The sequence below is a fragment of the Mytilus edulis genome, chromosome 10 (assembly GCF_963676685.1).
Source record: "Mytilus edulis chromosome 10, xbMytEdul2.2, whole genome shotgun sequence".
Lineage (NCBI taxonomy): Eukaryota > Metazoa > Mollusca > Bivalvia > Mytilida > Mytilidae > Mytilus > Mytilus edulis.
Genome location: NC_092353.1, coordinates 18,948,646 through 18,974,673, shown reverse-complemented (window position 1 = coordinate 18,974,673; position 26,028 = coordinate 18,948,646). Strand labels below are relative to the sequence as shown.

The window sequence follows — 26,028 nt, the reverse complement described above, 5'->3', positions numbered from 1 at the left end:
ATTTGTTTAATATGCAAAAAATCCACTGGTCATTGAAGACCATAAACAAGAAAAGTTCAAACTAATCAGAGTTAATTACTTTATTACAACTGTATTATGATATGTTGTAGAAATAATATATGTATTATCCAATTCCCATAAAGAAAAATTTATTAAAGAGAACAGACATTTTATTTCCAATTGCACACAAAAGAATCTACTTCAATGGTCCAACTTTACACCCTGTCTATCAATCCAAAGCTAAATAAAGTTCATTTCTTAAACATATGTAACCAGAATTTGTAAATTATCTCCCCTTACCCTTCTTCCCCCACCCCCCAAAAAGGTTGGTTATCTCACTCATTTGGATGAATATTTCTATAGTTTAATAAATACAAACTCTGTTTTTTTTCTTTTGCTATTTTTTAGTTAACCTAAACAAGGTTTATATTTTCTTATTTTAAAGTCTTTAACAATATTGCCCATATATTTTTGATAGATACAATACACATCTAGTGAGAGTGTTCTCATATTATACCAATTTCAAAAATAGTTGGCTCCATACTTTTGAGAGCCAATAACTTCACAGAGATTCTATAATAATTATTCTTGATACATACAACATTTATGTGTAACTTAATATAAATGTATATATGTGTATCACAAATTCTTATACATTTGTACTGCAAACCATCTTATTTTCAAAGATATGTATTTTTGTGTTGAAACTTTCCTGTCCAACTTCGATATTATTTTAGTGATTTTCTTGACGTAAGGAAAGATCAAATTTAGACATCTTTTTGATGATTTATATTCACTAAATTTTCAACTTTTGTATCTCATGTATATAAGTTGGTTTACAGTATGCTATATATAGAGAGAGAGAGATTTCCATTTTTTACTTTTTTTTCTATCAAAGTTTAAAATAAGTACAGTTTATATGGCAGTGTGTTATTACATTTAACAATCACAAGCCAAAGTTACCTGTACTCAAATAGAACCCATACTTTAAAAATTTGAACATACACATGAACAGATCAATGGCAATGAAAAACTGATCTTGTTTTAAAAAAATACCTGACAAATTGAAGTAAGATAGACAATCATGCAGATAAAATAACAAAGATAATTACTCAATAAAAATATATTATTGGTATAAGCCAATAAATTGATTTGATAATATATTAAACATAATTACTTTGAGAATAAACTTAACAGATAACAATAAGCCAAAGAAAATGTTGACTTTCATAAAGGACAAAACGCAAAAAGACTAATTTCAGCCCTTTAAAAGCATCAAAATCATTTTATTCATATATAATTAACACAAGTCAAATATATTGTTAATAAATGCTATAACAGCATTTGACATTAGCATTAGACCATTACTATTCAACTATAAAAAAAAAAAAAAAAGATATGTTTAAAATTAATTATTTTCTAAGTTATGCAGCACCAATCTAAGAACTGCAGAGAAATATTTTGAATAGTACCTTTTTTTCTGACTTCTTTATTTCATTTTTGTATATTTTCCTCTTCCTTTATATAGTAAAAACAATAGAAAGCTTATGGTGAAAATAAATTATAGAATATGCACACTATTGTGAACTATTTTAGCCAGAATTCTGAGGGTTAAAATGAGTCTTCATGCCCTTTGTCCTGAGGTTTACTAACAACTAAACTTAGTATTCTTAAGTATATAAAATATAATCTATTAGATACTATGGTGGTAACAATCATTAAGGACCCAAGTTTCCAGACCTGAACCCAAGAACCATCCTCTGAAACAAACTTCAAAGGAGTTCAATCCTGTTCCCATTACTGTTATTATTACTGTTCCTGTAATCTTAATATGTATTATACACACCTTTTAATTCGTTTACACTACATAGCGTAATAAAAAAAGAAATAATAATACATGTGTCTGAAAAATTATGTAATGAAATAAAAAATAATAATGTTCCTTAACATTTGTCATTTCTTTTTAACTGTTTTTTGTAGTTTAAATACTTAATCAATAATAATCATTTTTTTATGCCAATTTAGCAATGGAAAAATATCAGTTAATTACCCCCATTGTAAAACTAAACTCAACTACATCATTGGTTTTATCTATGCCTACATAACCTCCATACAAAATCACATATCACAGCTTCTTAAAATCACATTAAGAATAGTTTTATCAAATTAGAAATTAATTTTTACACTGATTTTTGGTGGTACCTTAACTCTGTAAAAATCACCTGAACTATTTTAAAACATTTTCAAAATTAGTTTGTCAAACTGCTTTACATCTGATGAAATGTATCATATAGAGTGTGTGCTTCAAGCTTTTTGAAATTTTGAAATTTTTGTCAAAGGGTCAAAATTAACATTTTTGTCAACCTTCTTTTCCCCAAAAATGCACCTGTTCATTTTTGTCTTTTAACTTTTTTTGCTTGACAAAATAATGTGTGTATAATACATAATTGAATACAGTTTACAGACAGATTCTTAATAATCTTATCTTTATTATAACCGGTATATGTTTAATATTTTATAAATAAAGTCATGTATGAAATAAAACCAAATGGTTTATGTCATGGCTGACTGTAAAGAAGCATAGGTACAGTTGGAACGATCACAGATCTTTTCACGGGCAGAAAACTTTTCATAATCAAGAGGTTTTGCACAGAATTCACATTCCTTTGGGCAGCATCCTCCTGGCTTGAGGTCCAACCCAGAACTTAGCCACACCTCTTTGACAGCTTTAACAAAATGGTCCATCATTGGTCTGGTATGGTGGGGAGTAGGTGCCACTCTCAACCTTTCTTGTCCTTTAGCCACTGTAGGGTAGTTGATTTGCTGTACATATATGTTGTGCTTTGTCATCAGTTCATTAGACAAATGTGTACAGAGTGCAGGGTCCCCAACCTGAGAACAAAATAATAATATAGTGATTAAAAAACAGTGCAATTTATGTTCATTTTTTATAAATTACTTCATTATATAAATTTTATAAACAAAAACAAATATATGGCAGACAGCAACCAATAACAACCCCTGAAGTACTGGTTTTTGACTTGGGAAGTACAGAATATGGCAGGTAAAACACATTAAAGAGCATTCAATCCTCCCCTTAACTGGGATAGCCCAACAGAAGAACAAACTGCCATTTTTACAAAAAATATAAAAAAATAGCAATTTTCCCTTTTTGATAAAGTTCCATTAAAATTGAGAATAGAAACAAGGAATATGTCACAAGACAAGAGACAAACCAGACCAAAGGGCCGAAAACAGCTGAAGGGCACTAATAGGTTGTTAACACAGCTGGAAAATCCCGAGGTTGGATCCAAGTGGCTCCTAAACAAAACAGTGTACTAGTTCAGCAAAAAAAGATGTTACAGGCAACACTATTAACGGCCTATGAAATAATTTGAGCCAACTGAACTTTTGAACATTCAGAGTAAAATATTAGCATTCCAAATTTATAACTTACATGTATTGGTATGATATGACTTGGGCAGTGTATTATAGGTAAACCAGCTTCCAGCAGTTTCTCACTTAGATATTTGACAGCTTCCTGATGTTTAAATCTTAGCTGTCTTCCTTCTTCACTTCTTAAAATCTATAATAAAAATGAAGAAATATTGTTTTCACTAATGACAGATATTTGGGTTGTAGAAAAGACTCTAACATACTATATGTACCAAAAAAAACATTGCTTTTAGAATTAACTTTTAAGACATAGATTTTTGATTCTGTCTATCACACATGTATATCTTTCATATGTTTTCATTTTTTTAAGCTTTATCAATATAGAAATAACTAGATGATAGTCATAGGAATTATGAGAGGGTGCAGCTAAAGTATACAAGTAAATTGTGATTGGTTTTTCAATTTAAACATATGTTAAACCAATGGAAAGCAAACATTTTCTGATGCATCACTACTCCATTGCCTAACTACAAGGGATTTAAGGTAGCACAATACAAAGATTTTTTTACTTCCAATCACTAACCTTTGAAATGCTGTAACTTTCTTATGAATGCATAGAAAATAATAAAAGAGGTATATATAGATAGATAAAAGATTTATCTTTTAAATGAATGCAATATTTTTATTATGCAATCATTATGTAATCAATTATTATGTAATTAGTGGCAAAATCTTGGTACGTTCACTTGAATGAATTTAGCTCTATCATCTCTTTAACTATACTAAAGATTTTAACGAAATCTTAATCAACACATTTTGGGCTTCAAAAGGGTGTCTCAGATTGTCTCTATGGTATTCCATTCTCTCACAAATCTCTAATTAGTGTAAACATCCTAACCACATAAAAGAAGATAATGATTAATTAGGTGTAAAATTTGTTCTATACATTCTATCTAAAATCTGAGACACCCTTTTGTAGATAATGGCCATAGGAACAACATATAATAAAATCAACCCTCTAGGGATACATATGCAGAAGCTAATTTCATTTGAAAGTGGAAATTTGGTGAAAAATATTTTAGACACAGTTAACATTATAATTGGTTACATAATTAAAGCATAATACTAACATTGCATTTATTTGAAAGAGTAATCTGTTATCCAAAACTACCACTTTTATAAATTTGCAAGCTTTATTAAGAAAGTTACAGCATTTTAAAACTTTGGAGTTGGAGTTATAAAATCTTTGTATTGTGCTACCTTAATAAACAAAGATCAGAAAACATTTTTTTCAGGTATGCTTAGGGTTAGCTAAATTGAAATATTTTTGAGACAACAACTTTGTTTGAAATAAGAAAGATTATTACTAAATAGGATTTTTGTCGATTTATTGGTGGACTCCAAATTAAAATGTAATGCAAGTACCTTAACAGAAGCAATAGCTCCAGACAAAGTTGTAGGGGGCAGTGATGTAGTAAATATAAATCCTGAGGCATAACTTCTGATTGTATCAATAGCTTTACTTGTACTGGCAACATATCCTCCAACATTTCCAAAGGCTTTTCCTGCAAAACAAATAAAACATCTAAGATAACATATCTAAAATGTGTGATTTTACATACTGAATTGAATATCAAATATCAAATTCATTTCTTATATTTGGATTGATTTTATAACCAGGTGCTCCACAGGGCGCAGCTGTATACGACCGCAGAGGTCAAACCCTGAACAGTTGGGGCAAGTATATACACAACATTCAAGCTTGATACAGCTCTGAATTTGGATTGTGATCAAATTTTTGACATAATATGGGTTTCTGACACAAAAAAAATGTCGAAATCTTACAAATCTATTGCGCAATATTTATGCAATTAAACATTTCTTCTTTTAACCCTTTCACCGATTGCTGCTCAGACAGAAGCTACTCTGAGACGATGGCGTCCCTGGCTACTATTACTCAAGTTGGAAATATTCATAATAAATGTCAATAAAAACTTGTTTATAGTTATTTGTGTATTTATTTTATTCACTAAGACCATGTTCACAGTTTTGTTCATGTTTTGACAATTTTTTCTTCATAAAATATCAAAATTTTCAAATTTTCGTCATTATCAAGGTGAAATTCTCAAAATTCGACTCTTTCACCCCAAATCATAATTTTTTAACCCAAAACGGCAAAATTTTTAAAAATTTTATGAGGCTGTACAAATTCCTCACACTGATCGATGTCCATTCCAACTGTTTTGTACATAAAACGACATTTTATGTCAAAAAAGTATACTAGTTTGGCTTCAATTCTTCCATATTCTTTCAAAAAAAATGTTCCCTCATTTCAAATTCTCGTAAATTCCGTAAATTTCCTCTGATTTTGACACGGTTTTCAACAAACGGAACCGCCATGTTTACACTTTCATCCGGGTTATCCATCAAAGAAAGATAACCCACGTTTGCACTGTTTGAGCGGGAAACATAAAAGAGGTATTCCGATCCCGGTAAAACGGGACTCATCGTCAGCTGTCTGAAGCGTGAATCCCGGTAAACCGGGACTCGTCGGCGAAAGGGTTAAGTTTTCAAAAACTTGGAATTTGAGAAATTTGGAGAAAAAAAATGAAAACTACTACCACCCCCCTTTTTTTGCAATAAGTCCAAAACCTGACATTTCTTTATACATAATTTACAGGTAGTATAAGGGAGGTAAATCCGAACATACCCAACATTATATGTTAAATGTTTTTTAACTACCTCCCTTACAATGATTTTAATTTTACCGAGGGTATAGTTTGCCGCCCTCGATGGTCGAGAGACCCACTGTAGCTTGTCCGCGTCTAACGTGCGACTCCTTGATGAAAATTTCACCTAAATTGTCTTCATTGTCCATTGACCAGAAAAACCTAGTTTTCCCGCTTTTTTGCCCCTAATTTTAAAACATTTTGAGCAATAACCCTCCAAAGTCAATACTAACCATCCCTTCATGGTATGGAAACTTGTGGAATAATTTCAGAGAGATTCATAATCTTAAACACAAGTTATTGTTTGAAAACTACAAAAATGCTTATTTTGGGCCCCCTTTTTGGCCCCTAATTCCTAAAATATTGGAACCATCAACCCCCAAAATCAATCCCAACCTTCCTTTAGTGGTATTGAACATTCTGGTAAAAATTTATAGAGATCCATTCACAAACACAAACACTAAATACGTCTTCAGACGACAACGACGCAGACGACATGATAGCATTATAAGACACAAATTTTTTTTGCGGTCGTATAAAAAGTGGATAAGTCAGTATACTAAAGATATATTAAATCTTTAGTGTAATTGACATAGTGAAGAAAAACACTAACAGAAGGATGGACAGATGTGAACCAGAAAAAACCCTCCTTTCTGATTGGGGACATAATAAAATGACACTTCCAAATTATCAAATATAAATTGTATTGCTTACCAAGTGTTCCAGATACAATATCGATTTTATCCATGCATCCATCTCTCTGTCCAATTCCAGCTCCCTGGCGTCCATACAATCCTACAGCATGTACTTCATCAACAAATGTCAGTGCCCCATACTTATGAGCTACATCACATAGTTCATTTAATGGACACACAGCACCTAAAAAACAACATTACAATAGATATAACAAAAAATACACAGCATGCACAAATTATTTAGATACTGCTTGTTAATTTCTTTTTTTAACAAAACCCTAAAACTTTATCATATTTGTTTTTTTTACCCAATTTTTTACTCTGAAAACAAAGGGTGTCTGGCCTCTTCTATTCAAAACAGATTTGGCAACCTTATTATTAATTCTTAATCCAAGCTAGGAATTACACAAAAGAGTATTGATCTGTGTACTAACATTTAAAAGTACCAAAATGGCCATTGGGTGAAATGGAACACCTTCGGTTTTTTAAATTATTTTTTTTTTTTAGAGAAGGTGACATAACAGCCATACTTGGAGAGGTTTTTTCTTTAACTAAGTTGTTGAGATGCTTTAATTTAACCTCATATTTTCTATAAATCATATTGGGTTTCAATACTCCTCACCTATGATCCAACAGAATTTTATATTATTTTTCTTACCAGACATAGAATGAACTGTCTCAAATACAACCAGCTTAGGAATGCTAATATCCACTTGTTTTAGAAGCTCTTCTAAATGTACAGGGTCATTGTGCCGGAATATATGTTTTGGTGCACGGCTATTCTTTATTCCCTGAATCATTGAGGCATGGTTTCCAGAATCAGAAAATATATGAACACCTATAACAAAAAGAAAGAAAATCATACAAAAATATCATTTGATGACGCCCATCTGTCATAAAAAATTGTGACATTGATATCAAAGTCAAACCTTAATTATTTTTAATATTTATGATATAGTTCGTTTGATCTCTATAAATCTTTCAAAAATAATTCATTTAAAACTTATTTTTCCTTTTGTCATTCATGTAAAATATTTTCTTTTAAATAGTTTTCTCATAAGGTTCTTATACATATAGCATGATGGTGCTATTATAATTATAGAATCTATTTATAAATTTGGTATTATAGTTTCAAGGAAACTGATATTTCAAATCCATTTTGAAAATTTGAAAAATCTGTAGTCATCTCATTGGCAATCATATACCACAACTTATTTTTGTATTACTGAAACTGTTAAAAAAAAAATTATTAGAATTTGAGACCATAGTTGCTATGTTTACTATCAACATTCAACAAAAGTATTTTTTATACCCAATACTATTATACAGTAGGATCTGTAAGGCCCATAAGGAGACTTTATTTTTACCTGGCAGCATTTTCCCTAGTGTCTCCAATGTTGTATCATTAGCCACATAACACGATGTAAATACAAGAGCAGCCTCTTTTTGATGTAAACCAGCTAGCTCAGCTTCCAAATCCTCATGGAGGGGTGAATTACCAGATATATTGCGTGTCCCTCCTGCCCCAGCTCCGTGACAGTACAAAGCATCACTGAAAGATAAACAAGTATTATTACTAAGCTTAAATACTCATCTTTAACACTTAAAGGAAATTAATAGGATACATATATATGCCAGCCAAATTTGAAAAATATCAAAAAATTACATTCTGTTTTGAGAAAGCTCATTGGTCATGTTGGTGATACATGCAAATTATTCAAATAATGGTCGAGTTACATTTAAAGTTTAAAGTCTGAATAGGTGTCTAATGGCAAACAAACAAACAAAATGGTTTTGTAGATTTCAAAAACTTAGCTACAAAGGAATGGTGCACAAATTCCACAAAATTATATGCAAGTAACCACAAAATTATATGCAAGTAACCACAAAATTATATGCAAGTAACCACAAAATTATATGCAAGTAAATATGACTTTGAACTGTCCTTTAATTAAAAGTATGTTGTATTATATAATTACCTAACAGCCTTGGTAACATTAGGATGCCAACTCATACCAAGATAGTCATTACTACACCATACTGTGATATCTCGTTTCTGGCCAGAATACTCTTCTGCAAATGGGAACTGTGTACCTTTACGAGTAACTTTCTTGAATACTCTGTATGTATGGTCTTGTTTTTTCTTTTCCACTTGCTCACCAAAAAAGCTTTCATAGTCAAATGTGTCATCCTCAGTTTGTGCTGAAATATAAAATTATACACTGAATTGTGTGGAGATATGAACATGATGAATGAATAGTTGTAAATGATTAGATGATGGCTTTCCAGTGTGAAATTGTGCCCTATTTGTACAAGTAATTACTGTTGTGGTTTTTTTTTTAATTTAGTTGTGAGCTTTTTAATTTTTATTTTTCAGATGCAGGTATTGGATGGATTAAATATGATTTAGAATGTGTAACTTAAGTTAGATCAGTTGTCCCCAACAATGGTGTTTATGTTACTTTCAGTCTAGACCCCAAAAATGGTAGTTTATGCTACTTTCAGTCTGGACCACAACAATAGTAGTTTATGTTACCTTCAGTCTGGACCCCAACAATGGTAGTTTATGCTACTTTCAGTCTGGACCCCAACAATGGTAGTTTATGCTACTTTCAGTCTGGACCCCAACAATGGTAGTTTATGTTACTTTAAGTCTGGACCCCAACAATGGTAGTTTTTGCTACTTTCAGTCTGGACCACAACAATGGTAGTTTATGTCACTTTCAGTCTGGACCCCAACAATGGTAGTTTATGCTACTTTCAGTCTGGACCTGAACATTGACATGATTCCTGTCTAGGGATCTGACCAGTCAGGCAATAAACATGACACTGTATGAGAGAACACTCAAAGATTTGATTATAAATTGTATAAGAATTTCATTGGAGAAGACATTTGAGACAAAATATAACTAATGACATGTTACATGTTGTGTTTGAACTCTGTGTCCTATTTATTGACCCAGTTAACAAATTCATTTTCTTTTCAAGGAATGACAGATGTAATATTTTTCCTGAAAGTTCATTTAGGTCAAAGCTGTCCAATAGGTATTTTAAAGGTTTTCAGGACAAAAACACAATATACACTGTAAGATATGTTTGCTGAAGACAACATTAACTATACTTATGTTTATTCTTTTCTAAGCTTACTCACCCCATGATGTTTCTGCAAAAGATTTTTTTTTCAACATATCCAAAACTTGTTCAACTTTCAAGCCAGATGCATAATCTATCTTTGGAGCTTCAATTGGTTTCTTGGATGTTTTTTCATCTGTTTTCTTCTGTGTTTTAACTGGTTTACTGTCTGGTGTTGGTGACATTTCCCTTACATAGTCTCTACTGGTTTCTTTATCAACATCTGAATATATAAGAAGATAGATATGAGATATGACTAAAAGATGTGTACAGTGCAACCTGTGTAATCTGGCACACAAGTGGACCAGAAAAAAATGTCAGATTAAGCAGGCTGTTGGAATACTCAGTTTTTTTCTGCAAGGATAGGCATATTTTGGGATCATGAAAATGTGTCAGTTAAAACTGGATGTTGTAATATTCAGGTGTCAGATCAGACAGGTTACACTGTATATGATATATAAGGCAACCCAATGGCACACAAAATAAAACAAAGGACATCTGATGATTTTTAGAGTTTCTTCAGGGACGAAAAATACAACTTATCATAGAGAAATCTATAATCAAACCTTTCCTCCTTTACATAACATAAGTTAAGCAAAATTTACAAATGGTATTAAATTAATAAAGCCAAATGAGCATAAACTAATAAAAAGGAACATGACTAGTGAACATCTTTCATAGTCCAAGGAACCATTATTTGCTAAGAATCTTTTATATTGCCATACAATCAATAATTACCCATCATCTGCATATTTTCTACTTTCATCTCTTGCTTTGGTGTTTCCTTGATCATTTTATGAGACATATATGGGCATTGTTGCATTTGATCTGCACTTATTTCTGAAAAAAAGAACATAACAAGTTGCAGGTCTTATTGTGAATTCTATTTGAAGAACAGCAATAAGAGTGTTGTTCCTACAAATGTATGCTTTTTGCATATTTATCTTATGTTTTTTTCATGGATGGATACCAGTCATCCTACCACATAGCCTCTCTTTTCTCTTATAAGATTATTTTTAAGTAAAACTTTATCTTATAATTGTTTAATTTTCATGTAGTTGTATAATTTTGAGCAGTTTGAATGTTATAAGTAAAATCGGTTTGTATGATACAATGATTAACACAATCAGAATTTTTCTTGTTTTGATGATTCATCTGAACTAATAGTGTATTTGATTGATCCATTCAACAGAAACATTAAAAGCTAAAGCTTGTACCAAATTTGTTATTTTTTGTACATAAATCAAACTGTTTTCTTGTTTGAGTTGTTTTGCAATTTCAGGGCCTTTAATAGCTTGTTATATACGGTAGGTTTTAAACGATCGCAAAAAAATTGATCACAATCCAATTTCAGATAGTATAAAGCTTGAATATTGTGTTCAACCTTGCACCAGGGTTAACCCTCTGCGGTCATTTCAGTCTGCGCCCGGATAAGCATTTATTATTCATTATAAGGTCTTTGATAGGGAACTGTTTCATCGGTAATCATACAATATTCTCTAATTTTTATATAATTTTTTTGAGAATAGTTATCCAGCCTTATAGTTACATACACCAGACATGCGTTTCGTCTACATAAGACTCATCAGTGATGCTCAGATCTAAATAGTTAGAAAACCAAACAAGTAATTGTGTGAAGTTGAAGAGCATTGATAACAGAGTCCTAGTTTTCAATTGAACAAAAAGCCCAAAATGGTAAGAAGCATATTATACCTTTTGTCTGAGTTGTTCCCACAGACATGTATCTCATTGCATGTGCCATAATAGGACATCTTTCTGCATAATTCATCAGCTGTGGGGCAGCTGTTTTTACTTGGCATACTGGAATTCGACTGAGAAATGGACATCTTAATGTCATGGTTTTCTGGTTTCTAGATCTAAAATATATAAATAACTCAAATATCAAATTCATTGAACCATATATAACAGACAAGAAATTAGCATTTAATGTAACTAATCCAAAATCTAACTGTATATTTATAACGAAGAATATTTGCAGCCTGATTAAGTTTTCAAAAGATATTTACCACAAGAAAATTTTGTGACCAACCGAAATATAAGAAAATATATTTCAACTCATTGCCCTCTAAAAATTCTATAAATATACCGGTAAATGGATTTTAACATCTTCTCTGGACCACAGTACTGAGGTATTTACATGTATATAGATATATGGACTGTAGTTTTGTTAAAATATACATGTACATCTAGAGATAACTCCAACAAGAACATAGAAAAAGTTTAACAACAGGATGCCATTTTATAATTTTCAAACCGAAAAATGTATAACATCAATTATGTAGGTGGTTGTCACAAATGTTACAGTCTAATGTTTCAACAACCTGTTAACTTCAACATTTTCCTATAATCATGTATGTAATTTCAACATGTACAATGTCAAACTATGTCACACCATGTAAACACAGAAATGTGTGTTAATCAAACTGCTAACACAGAGATTACATATCCTTTGCCTTGCAGCAAGTACAATGTATGGTGAACCTAAAGATATTATATATGCTTTTATGTTCTATTTATAGTAACAATGGCCATGTTTATTCATTGGTAGTGTTTTCTAATAAAGTTTTGATTTTGAACACCCTAATGAATAATCCTCCATTTTTTTAATTGCCTGTTAGTTAAAATGATAATGTTGTTTCTTTTTAATTTGACGCACATATATGTAACAAGAAAATTGAATAGACTGAATTAGATGTCAATGACTATCCGTAGAAACTTCATGGCCTTTTTAACTCAAACAGAGCTATAAAGAATAATCTATGTGTTACAGACATACTCATATTTTCTGACATCTTTCAATCAAGAAAATTATTAAAGCAGAACTTTTGAAAGACATGTATACTTATCATGCTTATTAATAATGCCCAAATATTCAAGTTATTTTTTAATGTTTTGTTCAATTTAAACTATTTAATGAATACTTTACAATATAGAATGATTTTTTTTATTTTGATTCAATTTCTTTCATAAGTTATGTAAATAGCTGTCATTCTTTAAAACATTGACCTAATTTAAACTGCCTCCCATTCTAATCAAATGTTCATTTAAACAAATCTACATTTAATTTAAAGTTTAAAACCACAAACAGTTCACTTAAAAGTTATTGCCATCCAGGAAGTGTTCAATGAGGTCAACAGGACTATGTAGTTATTCAAATATTTAATCTTATCATAAAATATTACTTTCTATATCATGTTCATTTTGTATGTAATTTCAATAATCCTTTTGATGGATAACTTTGGACAATTATTGGTTTATTCACAAATTTTTAAACTTTAAATTCATCAAGAAATCTTTCATATAACTATAATACTTAGATACAACATTAACTTAAGGATAGGGGCTCAAATTACAAAAAAAATATTGGGGAACATGTCCAAGGCACACAGATGATCCCTCCCCCCTACCCCCCAAAAAAAACATAACATTATAAAGGGACATAACTCAATAACTGAAACATCATTGCTGCTGTTATGAAGCCAAATGCCTTGTAGTGGCCAGAGAGAAGAATTTAAAAAATGTTTAGGGGCCAGCTGAAGGACGCTTCCGGGTGCGGGAATTTCTCGCTACATTGAAGACCTGTTGGTGACCCTCTGTTGTTGTTTTTTATTTGGATGGGTTGTTGTCTCTTTGACACATTCCCAATTTCCATTCTCAATTTTAAAAATAAACAAATTAATCAATAAATGATTTCTGACTATTATCTTCCACTGGAACAAAGTAAGAATTATGAATGATTAACCCTGCCAAAAACTTACATGTATCATAAAAGTTAAAGATGTCATGCAATAGAGAACGTTTAAAGGTAAACGAGGGATTCCAGAAAATTGCATTAACATACACTTGGCTAGGGAAGATAAATTGTTTGATTATTCCTCATACTGCAATGTGGATAAAAACATTACACTTTTAAATACATAATTCCATTATGCAGACATGAGCATCATTTGTCTAATGAAAAATGATATCATCAAAAGAACAACAACACAAACAACAATAAAACCCAACAGTGAGTATAACAAAGGGTGGCTTTATATTAATAATAAAATAACATCCTGCAATGTCATTCAATCATTTTTCTTTTCGCTAAATCCTGAATGTTTTAATAATAGATGTTTGTTCAAACCATATTACAAACACCCTCCTCATATATATATATATATATATAGTAATTTTAAATCTAGTCAGTTCATTATCAACTTTTAACATTTTTACATCACCTATACATGTATGACATGCATGAATTTAATGGTTCAAAAACTAGACTTTCAAAGTTTTTAATCTGAAGTTGTTAAGGTTTCAAACTATTATAGTTTGAAACCTTAACAACTTCAGATTAAAAACTTTGAAAGTCTAGTTTTTGAACCATTAAATTCATGCATGTCATACATGGTGATGTAAAATTACTATTGTTATCATTTGAATACCCCTGGTATAATAATTGTGTCCTAAACAACATAAAGGTAAAAAGGACATATTTGTATACACATTTCTTTTCTTACCTGTAACATCTATAAACCTATCATGACTATATGCCTTGCTTGATCAAATGTTACAAATCTATTTCTAGTATGGTTCAACTTAACATACATTTGTATATATGCCTTTTATTAGTTTTTAAGACTTACCTAATAAAAGTTTATGATAATACAAAACACTTCCGACTAAATTTTCTTACTGAACTTATAAGTATATTGATAAATGATTAAATTTCTCATTATCATATATAATAACCAATAAATCAAAATAAATAGCAAGTTACCATAGTAACTTCGTCATTTACTGATTAATTAAACGACAAATAATGCTATATATGCAAACTGCTGGAGGCTGTAGGGACATGCAAATATATGCACAGTTTTCATGGTTTTTATGATTAAGTGGTGTTTGTTTTAAATAATGCTGATGATGATGAAGTGAATAGAAAAAGATGAGTTGTTTTCAAAAAAACAACTCTTTTACAATAATAACAAAAGACTTTTGTTATTTTTCTTATACAACCATGACAACTCTGATACGATATAAAATCATTACATGTTGTTTTAAGTCTGGCCCTTGAAAGTTTATTCAAACAGAATAATCCAATAATTTATAACTTACATCTTAAGTTTATATGGCAAGTCATTATAATAAATTTTACTTTAAATTGCTGATATTTATCATGAAATATCATAGATTATAACATTTCAAGAAATAAAGAAAATTCAATAAAACAAGAAAAGATAGAACAATACCCAAGATTGGCATGTACATGTATGTGAAATGTAATATCTAACAATATAGCATACACGTATATATCTTTCTCACTATTTTTCATTCAACTTTTTTCAAGTAGTTCTTTTACATCCTTAATCCTTTCTAAAAGAAAAATTCACCATATATAAGTTTCAAAAAGAATTAATAAACAAAATGAACAATGATCTTAAAAAAAATGGATCACAATATTGAAAGTTAAATGGAGTCCTAGAAAGAGATTTTTTGTTTGGATGGTTCATACTTCTTTTATGTTTTTGAGAAAAATATAATGTCAACAAACATGAAAATCTAAACAGCTTCTTGAAAGGGGCTGTGTATTGCATGTACATGTATCATTTAAATGTGTTTTTTTTCTTTTCAAAGAAATTAAGATTTTAATATGTATGTATCCATACTCTTACATTAAAATTTATGAAACTTATTACAGTGTTTACCATTTGGCATTTAAAGCGGGGTTGGGGGGGTGCAGACCACCTTCTTTTGACATTTGCTGACCAAATTATATTAAACATGTTTAGAGGAAAGAAGTTTCGACAACTGAATTTAATCCTTTTGGTAAAGCTCTAATTTATTTAAATTTTATTATTTTATTACAAAATTTATGTCCATGATGCAGAAGTCTGAAATACATAACATTATCATTATATATAAGTAGATATAAGTGTGATAAAATTAGTTGAAAATAAACTTCTTTTTTTTTTGTCTTTATATTTTTACACTTTCATTATACATGTTATATCTTATTGATATAGATGACCCCAAATTGTTTAATTTCAAAACTCAAAATAAAGTATATAATACAATCAAAGTAATTATGAAATGAATTTCAAATTATGTAAGTATTAAAAATTCAATCCTATTGTTATAACTAAAATGTATTAAAGTCACTAGATAGATAATACCCAGTCCTACTTAGATTAAATTTATTATAACTATACTATATATTATCAAATAATAAGAACCTTCTCTTACCTGTCAAATTGATGATGTGGCAATACTATACATGTACATTAAAGTTATTAAACAATGTTAATTCACCTGTGTCTTTAGATCAAAGTCCTTTCTATAAGTGCAAGAGTTTTTAAGACATACGTCAATGTCAACATATGATATATTATGATTGGACGAAATCAGTAAAGTGTGGAAATGAAAGATGTTTTATTTTTAAGGTAAAACTGTATCTGTCACGATTTCCTGATTTAAATCCTATTTCTTTGTATAGTTAATTGATGTAATATATAAGAAATGTAGGCAATGGAGTTCAATACAAGAACATGTAGGTTATAAATATCTAGTATCCTAGATACAAAGGAAGTCAACAACTGTTACCAGGGACCTAAAAAAAAAGTGTAATAATTTTTTTTAAATTAAAAAAAAAGTTTAGTTTCTGGTCTTTAAACATGTTAAAAGGGGTTAGTCATGCATAGCTAAGGATCTTCAAATTTGTAGATTTTTAAACATCCTGGTGTCAGATACTATTTCTATTTCTATTTTCTCTTTATTTCCTAAAGTTTATGCAAAATTACAAATATTCAGGAAAATTGCTGTTTAATAACTTGTTAAGGACAATTTTGACTTGTTTGTAGATCTTTCCTTGCATTTGCTGATCATTTTTTTTGTTTTTAACAGTTGTTCTGATCTGTCTAGCATTAAAACCACTTGTTTGTAGAATTATGCCTGCTGAACAGTCCTGTCTTTTACAGTTTATTTCCTGTTATCAAATAAAGTCAGCTATGAAAGCTGGCCCCATGTTGACACTTTTGTAGACATGCCCTTCCATGCCTGCTGATAATTTTAACTGTTCATGCTGTTTTAAATTTCTCTTTTTAAAAATGGCAAATTTCATAGGTTTTCATTTTTCATTAATTATAAGAACAGTTTTCAATTCTATAATGGTTAATATACAAAAAATGTAGGACAAAAAGTCACGCTCAAAAGTCACAGGAAATAAAGTAACAATTGAATATAATATATCCCAGCCCATAAACATAATAAACACATTTGATAGCAAGACAAGTCAGAACCTTACAATTTTCCCAGAACTACATGTACCTGGTCTATTTTCCAAAATTAACTTTTAGATACATGTATAATTATCATTGCATACATATCCCAACTGTTTTTGTTGCTTTAAGATTCTTGATACTGGGGATTATAGTCAATTATGACTTGCACCTTTTGGCTAAATAATTGGAATGTTTTAAATAACAATCAAATCTACATGTATTTACAGGTTTTCTTTAGAACTTTAGAAATCAAACGATCACCATCTACAATGTACAAACATAATCTGTGCTCCTTTGATAATCATTGCACAAAACATATAATGTCTACTTGAAATATTGATAAATTCACAACTTTAAAATCAATTATGTTTTGACTACATGTGTATATATCTAGAAACATAATCAAGTTTGATTTAGGTATTTTATTGCAAATATTTATTTCTCATTTCTTTATCATATTTAACATATTGGTATACAAATGTAGGTGTATGCATGTATTAAAAAAAATGATTTGCAAAATTGTTTGGGCCCCAAAGTTCTGAAACAAAATGTCTGAAACAAAGTGAAATTCTTTTGAACAGGGTGTATGAATGTCAATCAATAAAGTTCACTTTAATTATTACTTGTGGGGAAATTCTCAAACCTCTTTTACAACTTAATTTTTTTGACAACTTCTGGCATGTCTGGAGGAATGAAAAAAAGTGCACTACAAAATTCTTTTCTGAGTTTTTCATTTTCTTCAACATAAAATATATATCATTTGTATTTATTTAGTGCATGCTATGGCTTAAACAGTCTGCGCCAAAAACTTTTTCATCTACTAGTCCGGACACTAAATATCAAATTTGTCCCTATATGACTATATGAGGGATGGTAGGAGGAGTCCTGATCCCAAAATCCCGGGCTTAAAAACACCAGATCCCGAATTCCCGGGCTTAAAAACACGAAATCCCGAGGTCCCGAAATTCGAAAAAAAAACTCCCTGATCCTGAAAGGGTCAATCCCGAAATCAAAAATTCCCGATCCCGGAATCCCGATAAAGGTCCTATCCCTCCTCCTATATAAAAGTGTTAGAATTTTCAGGAAACCGAATCGAATGTAGGACAGAAAGTCACAGGACAAAATGTCACAGACAAAAAGGCACAGGACAAAAAGTCACAATTCATTTTTTCTGAATATTTTCTTTGAATAAAAAACACTTATTTCTACAAGAATATTTTTGTATTTTTTTTTATAACTACAAATGTATTGTATGTAAAACAACATTGTAAACAAAATTTATCAAAAAAATATCAAAGATGATCAAATAATTGTTAAAAAAACAAAATGTCAACGTGGCTTTGCACTTAAATGGCTTCATAGTGCCAAGAAATATACCCTTTGCATGATTAAAATTAAATAAATCTTCATTTTTCAAGTATAATGACACATTTCCTACACTTTAATATGAATATATGTATTAAAAAGTAAAAATTTCAACATATTTTTCTTATATATTTTCAAATAATTGTCAACAGATTATTTGTGACTTTTTGTCCTGTGACTTTTTGTCCTACCAAATTTGTGACTTTATGTCCTGTGACTTTTTGTCCTGTGACTTTCTGTCCGTTTACCACTGAATCAATATTTACTGGTCTGGGGCATCGGAATAGTGGCTAATGGGGCAGACTGCTTAAATCTTTTGTAGATACACATGTTTGTTTGTACTCAGAGTAAAGTTTGAGGTGAAAATGCAGCCATTTCAGCCAAAGGCAAAGGGTCCACATTACCAATAAGAGAAAGCCTGTAAGACAGCCATATAACATCCATGGCCACATCTTAGAAGAAGTTGAATCGGCAAAATAACTTGGAGCCAACATCGATCACAAAAACTAAACTAGTGTACCCACATTCTTGTTAATCAAGTAGGAAGGGAAACCAACAACACCAGGATTTTTTTTTTGTAGAGAAAGATATACAATTGCCCACGCAAGACCAAGGAACTCGGCTTCAAAACCCTTGTGAGGCCACAGATGGACATGATGCCATTGATGGAGTATGCTAGCATGATTTGGGATCCATACACTGCAAACAAAATTCATAACCTGGAAATGGTACAAAGTAGGGCAGCAAGATTTGTAACTGGTGACTACATTTTGTACCATCGAATCATCAGTGTAACAAACCTAGTATAACACCAGCTGAAATGGCAAACCCTACAAGAACACAGCTATGGACAGTCATAATGTCAAATGATGTACTGCATAGTTAATCTCCTGGTTGCAATAGATCTTGCCTAATTACATCAGCAGCAAACTTAAGCGGACACAAGATTTCTTGTTCATTTGCAAAAACGCAGATATAGTAGGCGATAGTACATGTACTGCCCTTATGCAAGTTATGGTCGCGATATGGAACGTCTCGAACAGTTTTATTCAATTATTGTTATCAGATCTCTATTCATACAGGCAAAACACGTATTACTTAAACCATGTGATATTAAAAAAAATGAGTTGTCGGAAGGGAGTTTTTTTCTGTAAAATAAACATATAATTTTACACTATACTGTCATACCTGTCTTTCGTAATGTACGGTATGGTGTTTACTTTTCCTGAACGGTGACCTTGACCTTGACCTTTTAAAAAGATATCCTGAATTAACGTTAACTCGTCCCCATGTCGTCTCTTTCACGCATGTTATTAAGGATAACAAAGATGGTCCAGTTGATCAAATAATATTAACTATACTTTATCACTTCTAAATATATTTTCGTTCATTTTTTTGTACATTAATAAGGCCGTTAGTTTTCTCGTTTGAATTGTTTTACATTGCCATTTCCGTCTTTGGTATGGGCTTTGCTCATTGTTGAAGGCCGTATGGTGACCCAAAGTTGTTGTTACTTTCTGTGTCATTAAGGTCACTTGAAGTTGTGGAGATATAAAACAGAAGATGTGGACTGTATGATTGCCAATGAGACGACTATCCACAAAAGACCAAAATGACACAGTCATTAAGTCCTGACAACTATAGGTCACCGTACGGCCTTCAGCAATGAGCAAAGCCCATACCGCATAGTCAGCTATAACAGGCCCCGATAAGACAATGTAAAACAATTCAAACGAGAAAACTAACGGCCTTATTTATGTAATAAAAATGAAGTTGTTTCATTGGCAATCACACCACATCTTCTTTTTTATATTAATAAGAAATTTACCACATACTGAGATAACTATTATATAGCATGCACCTTTCGACAAAAGCCAGCATACCCGAGATATCTTGCACAAGATTAACAGTATATATTTAATGATAGAATAAAATGAACTGTTTAATATTTCCAGTGTTTCAATTTTGAGTACATTCCCACAGGCACTTGTTTCTGTCCATTGGAAGACCCACTATCAACGTATATTAATATACGTTGATAGTGGGTCTTCCAATGGATAGAAATAAGTGCCTGTGTACATTCCATTCAGTTTTAGACCTTTAGGCATTTGGTTAAATCCCTTACAATTTTTTCATTTAGCCTGAAAAAAAATAATCAATTTGAAAAATGCCTAAATAATGCAGTCATCTAAAATGACTTAAAAATTCAGTCATTCTACAAAATGCCTAAATTTAGAAAATGCCTGTAAATGAGGGACGAAAGATATACCAAAGGGACAGTCAAACTCATAAATCGAAAATGAACTGACAACGCCATACATAACATATATAAGGATATATCAGGCCACAAGTTTAACACCCTGATGAGATCAGAGAAGAAGTTATCAGCTCATAAGCCACAACCAGCTTAACCTTATTAACATGCTTCAGGAAATGTAATTTCTGATATCACCACGCAGGAATCACAGATGATTGACTTAAAGGAATTGATTAATCAACTTACAACCATGCTGGATAGATGAGAAACATATTTTAGAGGAAGACGAAGGCAAATGTCGAGGTGATGATATTTAAACAGTGACCAATTTTAAGGACCAATACAACAGACAACAAGGACAAGGACAACGACAGGGATACCATGAGTTATCTGCACCACAAATGACTTCAGCTTATAAACACTAGGAAGAAAGGTGAGGCTTTAGATGAAGATCGACAGGACACATTAAGATTGGATGTACCGCAATATTGGATGAAAAGAAGGATTTAAACTCTATAAAGTCTATTAAAGTCTATGGATCAGGACCACGATAAGGCTTATGTGAGTCATAATAACCAAGTACCATGCACCAGCATTGTTTGGAAGTCCTACAGAAACCGATGTTCTACTACGTGGTAAAACAGTAAATAGTCTTTTTGACACTGGATCAACTGTTTATACAGTCAGCCACACAACACCAACTTACTTGATGGATTTGTCACTTCAACAACTTAACACCTTATTAGACATAGAGTTTGCAGATGAACAGCAACTGTCATATGAAAGTTATATAGAAACAGGACTTCAGCTACCACTTTAGAGAGAGTAATACCCATGCATTATTTTGGATGTTCCAGATACTAGTAGCAGCTACAACATCCAAGTACCACTACTTATTGGCGCCACCATTCTTTAACTCATCATGAATCATTACAACACCAACATGGCACCAGGTATTTACAGACATCTGAACTCAGCACCTCATGGTACCTTACCTTTGGAACAATCACAGATAAGGAACTTCAACGTTAACTTCACAACAACACATTGGCTGTTATCAAGAATGAATGTGACAAACCAGTTACCATCAAACCAAATTCAACGGTTCAGATACCAGGTTACATCGGAAAAGAACTATACCCATTATTGATCAATTGGAAATCAACACCATTGACTTAACAGATGAGTAGCTGAAGAGAGGGGTAGATTTTATAAAGTCGTACGAAAGACAGGGACGGATCCAGCCATTTGAAAAAGGGGGGTACCAACCCAGAGTAAAGAGGGGTTACAACTATATGCTTCCATTCAAATGTATTGATCGGCCAAAAAGGGGGGTTCCAATCCCCGGACCCCTCTCCCTGGATCCGCCAATGGAAGACATTTATGCAAAGAATTATTGACATTATCAGCACTACAATAATAAAACATCGGATAGCCTTGTTAGAGGAAAACCCGTTCAAACAACGTCACAAGCGTATATATACCACCAGCCATGTATGATGAAGGAAAGGCACTTCTCAAATAGTTATTTGGAAACGTAACTGTCAGAACATCACACAACCATTATGCCTCGAATGTAGACCGGTTAGAAAGAAGAACGGCAAGCTTCGCCTATGTATATATTATCGAAACCTTAACCGAATCACGAAACAGGACAACTAGGATTTGCCTAGAATAAAAGATCTCTTTGATGAACCTGCAGGTATTAATATTTTGCATGCGTTGATATAAAGAGCCGGTACCACCATTTCGAGAATTTTATATGGGTTGATATGAAGAGCATGTATCACCAAGTTGAGAATTTTACTTGCGTTGATATGAAGAGCGGGTATCACCAAGTCAAGACCCTAGAGCAGCACGAAGAAAGAACCGCCTTCACGATGTGTCCAATCAGATTCTAACAATACATCAGGACGCCGTTTGGTTTGACCAATTCGCCTGCAACCCACGAAAAAATGATGGAGGAATGTTTATTTGATTTGCACCTTAAGATATCTTTATAGACGACGTTATCATCTTTGGCAGATAATATGGAGATCATTTTGACAGTTTCCACCGTAGTATTTGACAGAATTCAAGAACACAACATGAAGCTCGCAAGTGCTCATTCTTAAAGATCTGAGGAAAATACATCAGTCATGTTATTTCAGTGAAAGGTGTGGAGGTTGACCCAGACAAGACAGATAAAGTTGTGAATTGGCCAAAACTCACCATTCCTGAAGATGTAAGACGATTTCTTGGATTCGTCGGATATTATCGTCGCTTCATTCGACACTTCAGCAAGATAAGTGAGCGTTTTACAGAATTAATGCCGAATTAAATAAAGAAGACAGTCAAGAAACATGAACAGAAATTATGGCACTGGGGTCCAGACCAAGAAAAAGCTATTGAAACACTTAATGAACTGCTTATGTCAGCACCCATACTTGGATATGCTATTAGCAATATTTTACACGAGTTACATACAAATGCATCAGGATTTGCACTTTGAGTTGTATTGTACTAGAAGCAGGGAGAACATGACGGGTGCCACATGTGAAGCAGGATCTGCTTACCTTTCCGGAGCACCTAGGATCACTCCCAGGTTTTTTTTGTGGTTGTCAGATTGTTTTCGATCTTTTAGTTTAAATGTCCCTCTGGTATCTTTTGACCCTCTGTTAAGGGTTGTCAGCTTAGTCAGCAACAGCTTATCCAAGCCTAAAAAGAGATATCCATCACACAAGTTGAAATCCTCGCTTTGAATAGGGTTGTTTGTCGGAAGTTTAGAGATTACCTCTTAGGCAAAAACTTTACAGTCATAACATACAACAACCCCATGACATATGTGTTGACCACAGCTAAGCTCGATGACACCGGTCACAGATGGTTGAGCAGCTTTGCAGACTTCAACCATAATATCTGGAAAGAAAATGGAGACGCCGATAGACACAGCAGAATTCCAGATGCACAAAGTACAGATTCCGATAATGGAGAAATCATATCGATAGAGTCCGTACAGGTTATCTTCAACTCACAGGTTCCAAACGCATTCATCGAGCGTTTAGCTGTTAACGTAGATGTTGTGCAGTCAGATGATGATGACGAAGAATACAAAGATGAAGATATTATCTATCGATTGGAAACATTCACAAGCCTTGGATTCACAGATAACGCCTTTTGTGAGAGTTAGAGTTAGAGTAGGAAGGAAACCTTCAAAAGCAGAGGTTGGATCGTCACTACTCTTGCGACAGTTTCAACACCTTATTTTCAAAGATGGCGTATTGTATAGAGACGTGATGATTTGTGATGACAGGACATCACAGCTGGTATTACCACCTGCAGATATAATGATCGTCCTTAAGGCACTGCATGATGATATGGACCATCTTGGCAACGATAGAACGCTATCACTACTGCATGACATATTCTACTGACCAGGAAAGGACAAGGCAGTTAATAACTGAATAGGACAATGCAGTATATGTTTGAAAAGAAAAACACCAGCTAGTAGTCAAGTTGTGCTATTGGTCAGCATCACTACCGGATCTCCACTGGAGCTAGTTTTTTCTGAAACTTGAGCGTTCTAAGGGAGGATACAAAGATTCACTTATCATTATGGACCATTTCACTAGATACGCCCATGCAATACCAACGTGGAATCAAACAGCTAGAAGGACTACCTAATCACTCTTTGACAACTACATCGTTCACCATGGAATGCCACTACGTTTCCACTTTGACAGAGGAGCGAATATTGAAAGTAGAATGATCAAAGAGTTTTGCGTCTTAACTGGGATGAAGAAATCCAGAACAACACCGTACCATCCAATGGGAAATTGAATTCCAGAGAGGATTAGTCGCACCTTGATGAGGATGCTTGGTACACTAGACCGAGTCTAACTGGATAGCTTACAATGCAACGATGGTTCAATGTACTTGTCAAGTTGTTAACTAAAACCCTTTAGTATTTGCTAGAGAGTCTTCCCAATCATATTTGGTTCTTCCCTCTCCGGGATTCGAACCCATGCTACTGAGATATCGTGACACCAAATCGCCTGAACTGTAATATATATGTATGAAAAACAAAAAAAAATAAACCAAAAATGCCATGTTACACTTTTATTACCTTAGCTGTATTCGGTAAAACTTTTAGGAGTTTCAGTCCTCAATGCTCTTCAACTTCGTACTATATTTGGCTTATTAACTTATTTTATTTGAACGTCACTGACGAGTCTTATGTAGACGAAACGAGCGTCTGGCGTAAATATAAATTTTAATCCTTGTATCTATGATGAGTTTATTTACAACCACTGGGTCGATGCCACTGCTGGTTGAGATTTAATTCCCCGAGGGTATCACCAGCCCAGTAGTCAGCACTTCTGTGCTGACATGAATTATCATTGATATGGTCATATTCATATATTTACTGTTGACAAAACTTTTTAATTTTTGAAAAACTAAGGCTTTTCTACCTCAGGAATATATTACCTTAGCTGTATTTGGCAAATTTTTTAGGAATTTCGGTCCTCAATACTCTTCAACTTCGTACTCTATTTGGCTTTTTAACTTTTTTTTGGATTTGAGCGTCACTGATGAGTCGTGTGTAGACGAAACGCGCGTCTGGCGTAAATTTTAATCCTGGTATCTATAATGAGTTTACTTTTAAATACAAAAATAACCACTTTTCGACTGAAATCATAATTTTGATTATCTTTGAGCAAATTGAAAGACGGCGTACAATTTCTGTATCATTAGAATATCAGAAGTAACATGATTAGCCAATTTAAGAGAAGGGAGAATACAAATAATTGAAGTTTTATAATTTCAAATCTAGGATGCCAATTAATATCCTGACCAACACGATGGGGTGAAGATTATTTCTGTGGAAATCGAAATATCTTAGATATGACCCATTTAGTCATGAAATGCAGCAGTTCGCAAGTAAGAAATCATACATTGATTTGATCTTCTAAACAAAAGTATGAAAAATTAAAAGCAAAATCAACACGTCAAGATGGTATATTAGTAAATTTATTTATCTTAAAAAACTTTAAATTGTATCACTAAAATATCGTTAACACACTTGCTGTTTAAAGCTGATGTATGGTAATCTTCATAGACATGTGATCATTTATCGGCAAAATTTCAGTTTTTTTTTTGGCAATTTAACCGCACATAAACAAGACAAACAG

General features: G+C 32.3%; 2 protein-coding genes across 12 annotated transcripts in view; one reads left to right on the top strand and one right to left on the bottom strand.

Annotated features, from left to right (window-relative positions):
- Nucleotides 1–65: 65 nt before the first annotated feature.
- LOC139490558 (5-aminolevulinate synthase, erythroid-specific, mitochondrial-like) lies at nt 66–19,860 on the bottom strand. 10 transcript variants are annotated; one of them, XR_011656362.1, is made up of 12 exons: nt 19,789–19,840; nt 11,666–11,829; nt 10,691–10,792; nt 9,972–10,175; nt 8,800–9,022; nt 8,188–8,372; nt 7,479–7,658; nt 6,840–7,004; nt 4,822–4,961; nt 3,458–3,586; nt 2,223–2,892; nt 66–1,812 (listed from the first exon to the last, which is right to left on the bottom strand). XR_011656362.1 is itself a non-coding variant. In XM_071277394.1 (11 exons), exons 2-11 carry the CDS (start codon nt 11,808–11,810, stop codon nt 2,554–2,556), a joined length of 1,812 nt encoding a protein of 603 aa, XP_071133495.1. In that variant the 5' UTR covers nt 11,811–11,829; nt 19,789–19,860; the 3' UTR covers nt 66–2,553. The 10 variants fall into 10 exon arrangements, 5 of the variants coding, with proteins under 5 accessions (XP_071133495.1, XP_071133497.1, XP_071133496.1 ...); XR_011656365.1 differs by lacking the exon at nt 19,789–19,840 and adding an exon at nt 16,268–16,415; XR_011656363.1 differs by lacking the exon at nt 19,789–19,840 and adding an exon at nt 16,202–16,319.
- The window catches only part of LOC139490560 (serum paraoxonase/arylesterase 1-like), a 26,365-nt gene continuing 16,627 nt past the window's right edge, over nt 16,291–26,028 (top strand). Inside the window, exon 1 of one of the 2 annotated variants that reach the window (XM_071277399.1) lies at nt 16,291–16,398. In XM_071277399.1, coding sequence (XP_071133500.1) covers nt 16,376–16,398 — 23 coding nt within the window. In that variant the 5' untranslated portion in view covers nt 16,291–16,375. Of the gene's footprint in view, nt 16,399–25,668; nt 25,778–26,028 lie in introns of those variants that run through there. The other variant, XM_071277400.1, reaches the window with a different exon arrangement.